This window comes from Nanorana parkeri, unplaced genomic scaffold (genome assembly GCF_000935625.1).
Source record: "Nanorana parkeri isolate BGI_ZX_2015 unplaced genomic scaffold, ASM93562v1 scaffold1461, whole genome shotgun sequence".
Lineage (NCBI taxonomy): Eukaryota > Metazoa > Chordata > Amphibia > Anura > Dicroglossidae > Nanorana > Nanorana parkeri.
The window spans coordinates 296,500-306,041 of NW_017307729.1; the positions used below are offsets into that span (position 1 = coordinate 296,500).

General features: G+C 50.3%; 1 protein-coding gene across 1 annotated transcript in view; it reads right to left on the minus strand.

Moving 5' to 3' along the window:
* BGN (biglycan) overlaps positions 1-9,542 on the minus strand; it is a 66,963-nt gene that overhangs the window by 37,979 nt on the left and 19,442 nt on the right. Inside the window, exon 2 of the mRNA XM_018570124.1 lies at positions 2,635-2,909. Coding sequence (XP_018425626.1) covers positions 2,635-2,893 — 259 coding nt within the window. The 5' untranslated portion in view covers positions 2,894-2,909. The remainder of the gene's footprint in view (positions 1-2,634; positions 2,910-9,542) is intronic.

Genomic DNA, 9,542 nt, shown 5'->3' on the forward strand with positions numbered 1-9,542 from the left:
TCCCATAAATCACAGCCTGTTTCTGCCTTTGCGATGAGGTAAGCGGCTTTCTAATGGGACCCCCAGCACCAGTTGTACATGTCTGAAAGTTTTTTCGCTAATCGAAAGAATCTACACAAAGATATTTTTTTTTCCCCCTTGGCTGGAGGAAATCAGCTCTCCCCGAGGGGGCCCAAAGGGAAAGAATTCAGTACAATACAGCCTTGGCTATGTACGTATGCTTGGATATTCATCCTTTCTTTGGAAATGTTCAGGTTTCCAGCATGGTCCAGCTGCACCAAGACAAACCGGCATTTGCACATGTCCTTTCCGCACGGTAGGTGCGATTGTGTGGTACAGTTTAATGCACTGTACTGGTGTGAAAGGGCCCTCTAAAACACTGACATACATACACAGACACAATCTCACACACTCACAGACATTCACACTTACACACTTACATACACACTTTTTTTTTTTTTAAGGTCCACCCGGTCTCCCTACCTTATGAGAACTGGAGTGGATCCTCAGCCTGGGGTCCAGTGTGGGCTGCTGTGCTGTGATGGAGCCCCATCCATATGTCCATTGCTTGCACAGCTCCCTTGCACGCCCTGTAGAGGTGCCGGGAGCCAGAATGTGACCTCACTCTGGTCCAGGCACCTCTACAGGACACGTGAGGGAGCTGTGAGCAATGCATGGATGGATAGAGCTCCCTCGCGGCCATAGCCCCAGCCTACACAACCTAAAGCTGACACTCGGCTACGGGCGACATCTTTTGAATGGCTGGTTGGCTCAACAACTGACAGTGCTGCGCTAGGAGGAGGCAGAGGAGCCTCTCACCAAGAAAAGTAGAAGGCACGCGGTGAGAACCAAGGGTTTAGTGGTTAGGACTTCTGCCTTGTAGCATTGAGGTCCCTGGTTGAAAACCTACCTAGAGGGAGCTTCCTGTGCATGCAAGAGTTTCATCCCACACTCCAAAGACATGTGGGGAGGTTCCTTCCACACTCCAAAGACATGTGGTTCCTTCTACACTCCAAAGACATGTGGGGAGGTTCCTTCCACACTCCAAAGACATGTGGTTCCTTCTACACTCCAAAGACATGTGGGGAGGTTCCTTCCACACTCCAAAGACATGTGGTTCCTTCTACACTCCAAAGACATACTGGCAGGTTCCTTCCACATGCACTGGTAGGCTAATTGGCTATTGTCTATAACGGTAAGCATTCCAATTTCAGCTGTGTAGATGAGTTAATGGGTGTCATGAAGCCAGAGTTAGTCTGGCCGGACTGCTGGAGGGGCACCTGTGCATGCACATGCGCATCATCCTACACAGAGGATTGTGCGCGGCCGCGTGCCTCTACGTGGGCGTGCACGTGGACGTGCGCACACGCCAGTTCCTAGTGATGGCGCCAACAGGGCTATTTAAAGCTGAGACACCTTGACCTCCCTGCTGACTGATCTTCAGCTGTTACCTTGTTCCTGAAACCTGTGAACCTGTTTGATCTCCTGCTATTGACCCGGCCTGCTTGACCTTGCTCCTGTCATGGGCTCCTTTTGACCTCGGCTTGTTCTCCTGTCTGCTCCCTGGATACCTCGCTGCCTGCAAGTTACTGACCCGGCCTGTCTCTGATTTCGTCCTGCCTGTTGCTTGTGTACCTCGCTGCCAGATTGTTGCTGACCCGGCATGTCTTCACTCCGCTTCCACAATCCTGCGTTACTACCTGCGTCCTGCTTTGGAACCCCTGCAACCTGCACACAGCTCTGACAGGAGTCACAACCTACTGGCACTTGTGCCCCTCCTTGTCCTCACGCACCCGTTCCCACTATCCAGGGGTGTTTTGGACTGGAGCAGCAGGAGAGGCCGCCCGCGTCATCTTAGGCTCCCCCTAAGGTACGTGACAATGGGTTTCCAAGACAAGACCGGCATCATGAAAGTCAACCAGACCATCTGGTGGCCCCAGAATTAAACCTACATCTTGATTCAGTTCATGTATAAAGCTGCACTGCAGATCCAAATATTGGGTGCGTGATCAAAGTGATAGCGTATTATGACACTGTTCCAAGGCTGGATCAAGGGACATGAAATCACCAGCACCCTAGACACGGAATAGCATCTCACAAACAGCTCACAGACACATATATGTATACAGGGCAGCCATCAGGGGGGTACGGCAGATACTCATGTAAGGGGCCCGGGCAGCCTGGGGGGCCCGCCCGGGTCCCTTACATGACTATCGGCCGACGGTGAAGGGCGAGGAGGCGGAGGCCTGGCCCTAGCAGTGCAGGGCCCCAGCATTGCAGCTCCAGTGGCTTTGAGACAAGCTAGGGCCCCATCATCTAGTCTGATGTCGGACTGGCCGGAAGTGACGTTACTTCTGGCCGGTCTGGCGGCAGACGAGGCCATGTGTTCAGGTAAGAGGAGCTAGGAAGGAATGGAGGGAGGGGCGGGGGGACCGTGTAAGGGGCCCTAAAATTTCTGATGGCTGCCCTGTATGTATATATGTCTATGATGCAATGTCTGGAGTCCTGGTGACTTCCTATACCTTGGCCCAGAAGCATCTCATTGGCTGGGCGCAAAGGACAAAACTGCCAATGAGCAGCATATGTCTCTCTCCGCTCCTCATTCATCATTGTCCACATCTAAGCGTAACTCACCCAGGTCTGAGCATTGGACCACGCGCAAGTGGCACTGACACCCGAAGGGACACAAGTCCATTGGAGGGCCGAGAGGTGGGAGAACCGTGGGTCGCTTCTTCCCGGGAGCGACAGTACCGACTCCTGAGCCTTCCTCGTTTGCCTCATCCCTCATCATTGTCAGCCCATCATCCATGTTAAAGTCCCAGAACCCTTTCTGCTCAAAAGGCAGGGCATTGCAGAGAACCACGGAGGTGCATATAAGAAGCAGGGCCTTCATTGTTTCCACGGATAACCTGAAATGAGAGGAGATGAAGGGTCAGTTATGTTTCTTTGTTAGAACTTTTATATAGGTTTATGTTTTTACGCCACATGGGTTTCTATGGCATAGAACGCAGGTAAATCTCACAACATGAAACCTAACACTAGTGTTGCCTCATAATTACCACTGAAACATGTTTGAGCTGTTTTAAAGAGACCTGGTGGGGGAGGGGCTTCACTAAAAACACTATAAAGTGCCAATACTGTGAACATTCCCTCCTCAGTGCATGCGCAGCCCCAGTGTCCTTGGTTGCTATGATGATATCCCTGGATATTACTTGACCTTGATGCTGTTGGCTGTACTGCGCCATTGGTTGTTAAGAGGGTTTGTGGCTGACAGCATCATAGCAACCAATAGCACTGTGGACCCACAGCGTCCTAGCAACCAATAGCACTGTGGACCCACAGCATCCTAGCAACCAATAGCACTGTGGACCCACAGCACCCTAGCAACCAATAGCACTGTGGACCCACAGTGTCCTAGCAACCAATAGCACTGTGGACCCACAGCATCCTAGCAACCAATAGCACTGTGGACCCACAGCGCCCTAGCAACCAATAGCACTGTGGACCCACAGCGTCCTAGCAAATAATAGCACTGTGGACCCACAGCACCCTAGCAACCAATAGCACTGTGGACCCACAGCGTCCTAGCAAATAATAGCACTGTGGACCCACAGCGCCCTAGCAACCAATAGCACTGTGGACCCACAGCGTCCTAGCAAATAATAGCACTGTGGACCCACAGCACCCTAGCAACCAATAGCACTGTGGACCCACAGCACCCTAGCAACCAATAGCACTGTGGACCCACAGCGTCCTAGCAATCAATAGCACTGTGGACCCACAGCGCCCTAGAAACCAATAGCACTGCGGACCCCCAGCGTCCTAGCAACCAAGGGCACTGTGGGCTGTCAGCATCCTAGCAACCAATGACCCAGTGGGCCAACAGCATCCTAGCAACGAGTGGCAGCTAAGGGTTTGGTGGGTGGCATGGCCCTGCTTACTCCAAAATGACATCGGCCCTAATCTCCTCACCACCCTCATGCTATGACTGGGCAGTGAAAGGAGAAGCAGCAGGCTGGTCTGTATTCTACTCCTATCACCATATCCCATTTTGGCACATGAGCATTGCAGCGCGTCTTATTGGCCTCTTGTGCTGCTTCTTCCTCCCCACGGCTGAGCTCTGCTGTGCAGCGGAATTGCAAGAGGCTTTTATCATTTATAAAATTACATTGAATGATATATTAATAAATGCAAATTTCAGGTACAAGCACTACTTGAAGTGCAACTATACCTTTACTCCTACTTCCCTGATATTGTCCCCTTTGCCCATATATATATACACTGAGTGGCCGGATTATTATATACACCGAGTGGCCGGATTATTATATACACCGAGTGGCCGGATTATTATATACACTGAGTGGCCGGATTATTATATACACTGAGTGGCCGGATTATTATATACACTGAGTGGCCGGATATATATACAGTATATATAAAGTGTGTGTATATATATTCATACTTACAAAGCTGCATTATTTGTACCTTTTATATCTGCATGGAGTGCAGCTTTAACTGGGACCATCCGCCTTGTTAAACTGGGTACAAACCCCCTCCCCCCCGGCGAATGAGCTCAGTAGATTTTCTATTTTGAGAAAAGCGACAGAAGGAAAGATTGTGCCTGAGCGTTGCGGTGCGACTCTTGTTTGAAATGACCGTTCTGCGTCTCAGCGCCCGCCTGATATAGCTGCAAAATTACAGCTTTGTGACCAGCTGCCGGGTTCACAATTATAGGAACAAAACAGCCAAAGTACGGTTCCATATGGAGCGGAATGGTTCCGTTTTCCTGGCGCTCCAACTGTCATCTAGAGAGAATTGCTTGGTTACAAAGTAATTAGGAATGGCTGATTGGAGGCTCAAAGGTGTAAACTCCATGACTCAGGTAGCTCAGAGGTCCCTTTTACATTACCCACTTCCCTCCAAGGCCCCCCCCCTTTCCCTGTTACCAATAACTACGCCACACAACAACGAGATTTTAAATGGTCACAGCAGCCTTTTATTGTAAACACTTATAAATAACATTATACATAACCATATAAACAATATTGACAACCAAACACCTGTACCTACTCGTTTGGTTTCAAGGTCCTTGAAGGCAATTGTACTCTATAAATGGACCAGTATCATGCGGGCACCTTTTCTGTAACTGAACGCCCCCAGCCGCCCTACACCGCCTCGGGGACGTAACTAGATTGCCCGCAGACCCACTTTGGTCCCCTATTTACCGGTCATACCAATCTGACCGTCCGACTACTGGAGGACACCCACACCACGGATGGGTCCCCCGTCCAGATATGTACCCACTAACCACTGCCTCCAAGGATCCAAACCGCCACCCCCAGCTGTGACAAATATCCAGAAACACAAACCACCTCCTACGGGGCGGGTGGGTGGGAAGTTCTTCCTATCTTGCAGGACTCCCAACTGACCTTCCGGACTCCTCCTTCCTGGCTAACTTTCCTGAAGCCCCTCCTGGACCACCCCTTCCACCAATCAAGTAAGTGACTATACCCTTTCTTCTATCACTCCTTAACCCTTTCCTGTCCTCGTTCCCCTTCCCAGCCTTGTCATGCAGGCCTTCCGCTCATTCCTCTGCTTTCCATAGCTCCAGGCCTTACTTGACACTTAGGTTTACATTGAATAAATGGTGATAAGGCCCACAGGAACAAAACAATAAACAAGTAATATTGCATTCCTTCTCTTCACCGTAAATTCTCAGTGATAACAAAGATAAAAAATATGTCATCATTCTAAATGCCGGCTTATCTACCTTCGTAGGTCCTTCAGATGGTCCTTCTAGTGACAGGCAGAGCTTCTCCTATTGATATCAATGACATGACCAGGCGGTGGGATTGGGCATTGGGTATCCCGAGCATGGTAAGTGGACTTTGCCATACCAGATCTGTGGCAGGACTATTCCTCGTTCATTGGTGAGGCTTGGGGGGAACAGAGAAGAGCAAAGATCATATGCTACAAGCCCCAATTAGATTGTAGTCTGGGACATATGAACAGGGCAGGGCTTAAATCTGCACCATAGTCTACCACAGGGACGTGCGGTCCGGGGGGGCGGAGTCTCACCTAGAATTATGGAGGAAAAAGCTGTCAGCTTCGTGTCTGAAGCTGACAGCTTTTTCTCCATTCAGATCGGCATCTAACAGGTTACACAGCATGGAAATCCTCCCCGATGTGTAACCTGTCACGGAGCCTCAGCGGTGAGGGACAGGGAGGCTCCGCGTCCTCCTTGTCTCCTCCCTTTCTCCTTTTCTCCTTTACACTAGCTTGGGGCGGGGCTTTGGCCAGCGGGGAGGGGGCTGGGGAATGCCTCACCTCGAGCAAGAGGTACCGCACGCCACTGGTCTACCAGCATCATTTATATACAGGAATTGCTAGATATTCCATCTTTTAAAAACTTTCTATGGTCTTGGGGGAGGCTTGCCTTTCATTTCAGATACACTATTAGGTTCCTCCGATACAATGTATGCGCTACATATGAGTCTACACAGAGATTGTGGTGGTGCCCCATTAGGTAAATAGAGTGGGCAGAAGGTACATACAAGTAGCAGAGGGCACCTCGCTTTCTATATTTGGTTTGCATTCTATAATTGCTGCCACAGAGAGCAATTATAGAATGCAAATGTTCTCTGGAGTTACCAGTCACCCTTCTCTGTCTGGCGATGGGCGTGTCTGGGTTTGGCGGTTGCAACATCACTACCTGATCTTGGGTTGCCACCTGTCCAGCATTCACCCGGACAGTTCGGGTTTTGAATGCTGTGTCCGGGTTTCATGGAAGCAGAAACCCGGACACAAAATGTCAGGCAGACAGGGGCAACCAAAATTAAGATTGGGGCTACTGGCCCTCCCCCCCCAACTGAAAATAGTCTCAATTGTGATATTTACATAGAAATAAGCCACCACTCATTCGCCCCCAAAAAATGCCTGCACGTTGCTAGAGTGTTCGGGTTTTCGCTTGAAAAAAAGGTGGCAACCCTAACCTGACCTCACAAATGGTCCAACATTCCCATAGACACACTCATAAACCTTGCGGACGCCTTCCCAGAAGAGGCGGAGCTGTTATAGCGGCAAAGGGCGGAGCCAACCCAATACTGAACCCTACGGACTAAGACTGGGATGCCATTAGAGTTCATGTGCGTGTAAAGGCGTCCCGATACTTGTGGTAATATAGTGTATCTGATGAATAGGACTTCTGGGGAGGACCTTCGGTTCATTTAGAAAAGTGACCTATCACTGTTTGAAGTGATGACCCCATTGTATCTGCCTCTGTATCAAGTCCCACACTAACGTGGACAAGCTCCTAACTAGCACCCAGAAATGTGGATGACACGCTCGGGTTCTTTTGTTTCTTCTGTTATAATATGACCTCTCTTGTTAACAGGAAGCCATGCCTGGGAGGGAGACATATCTAACTTATAACAGATCAGCCAACATATTTTCCTTTCCCTTTTGTGCGGCTCGGCTGAACTGTCCGGGGCCCGCGGCGGCAATTATCTGAAATAATGAGCTGTTTTTGTTTTTTTATCTGACCGATGATGGTCTGTTGTTTCTCTAGCACGCGGGATAATTCATCTTTTCTTCTTTTAATCGCTGATTATTATTATTTTTTTTTTACCATCTCTTCACGGATCCGTTTGATTTTTTATTGTGGCGCGGAGGAAGCCGTCTAGAACAGTGCTTCTTAAAGTGTGGGTCACGACCCCATATGGGGTCCCGCAAGTGAACAGGAGGGGTCACGATCTGAATCCCCGGCCAGGACCGCCATCAAGGGGGTACGGCCGGGGAGGCCTGGGTTTGAAACAAGTTTTTTTTTGTTTTCGTTTAATGTGGAGTGGAGTGGAGTTTTTAAGGTCGCAATCACCCCCCGTGCGGCCCCAATCTTCTGCTGGCTAGCTTCCGCAGGTGGTCTCAGAACATTCAGAACATTCAACCAGTCTTTCCAGATGGAGTTTAAAGAGACCCTGTCACTATGCCAACTCAGGGGGGCAAAGTGACAGTGTCTGCGCATAGCCCCCCCCCCCCCCAAGCAGGTGTATTTACCCAGCCATGCTCGTTTGCTGCCATCCTGCGCTGCCAAAGTTCTAATGAAGCGGAGCTTGGAGCGTGTGAGGCAGAATGCAACCTCCTCCATGCGACTGCTCATGACTGAGCGTCCAATCACCAGTCCCGAACCCTGCCATGTGGGGTGGGAGGTGCCATAACTTCATCCTCCTGTCTAAGTGACAACATTGGCTTAGGCAGGTGGATGCTGCATAAGGAAGGTGGTAAGTGACCACGGTTGGGTGAGTATACATGCTCGGGGCGTGGTAAAGGATTGTTTTTGATCGGCTGCTTTTGCGACGCTGCTACACCACACATCTTCACATGTGTGGTGTAAACCTTAAAGGAGAACTATGAGGGGGCGGGGGGGGGGATGGGTGATTTTCACTCACCTCATAGTTCTAGCCGACCTGTGACAATGAGACTGTCACAGGTCGGCTCAGTAGATCGGGAGGGGAGGGAACACATACCGGCATTCGCTCCCCTCTCGATCCTGTCAAGGCTCTCTGACGTGACAGGGGAGGGGCTGGATTCCCCCCTCCCCGCTCCGATGCTCCAGCGCTGACTGGCAGAACGGACGGGGGAGGGGGCGGGTACAGCTGGCTCTGCCTCGAGATAGGAGGAGCCAGCTGTCACTCACGCAGCTAGGCGGATCCCGATGTCCAGGTCGGGATCCGCTCCGGCTGCGGCGTCTCAGTATACCGCGAGCTGTAGCTCCCTATATACTGAGCCTAGGGTGACGGGAGGACGCTAGTCTGTGTCCTCCCGTTACCCTGAGGAGAACTATGGGGAAAAGCCCCGACCCCATAGTTCTCCTTTAAATTGCACTTCTTATCCCCCATCCTTTAAAGCGGCGCTGCATGCGTCTACCATGCTCATGTAGTTGGAGCACAGCCAGACAATGCCTGGAAATAGTTAAGAATTGGAAGTGAAGGAATATCAGATGTGCCTCCAGCAGGAACATTTTCTCAGCCCTTACCTCATGTGTTATTCTAGGCAGGCTACATAGAGGAGAGCTGGACATGAATTCGGGATGGGGGGGGGGCACTTCTCTTGCAGGGGAGAAACATAAACACTCAATGCTTGCTTGGCCCCATTTATGAAAGTCTCTGAAATAACAACTGTATGCGCTGCCCTAGCAGCCAGCTTTTTCCTCGAACTCCGGGAAGATGTAAAGACAAAAATTAATTCATCTCTGTAAACCAATTAAATGTATCATTTTAAATTCAAGAAGCTTCATTGTCCTAATTTGTCTTGGTATCAGCCTCTTGTACAGCAGAGCTTTGTCCTGGAAAAAGGAGAAGCAGCACCAGGAGCCAATCAGGTGTACTGCACGGCTTCTCCTTTAACTGTACACATATGGCCCTTCAAAACGTATGGGGGGTTGTTTTGCTAAAAGGCAAATTGGCTGTTCACTTTGCACGGGGAATTTCCCCTTAGCTTAGCGACAGACAGGCCCGGAGTGACTGAGCGGAGGGGCTACATGACTG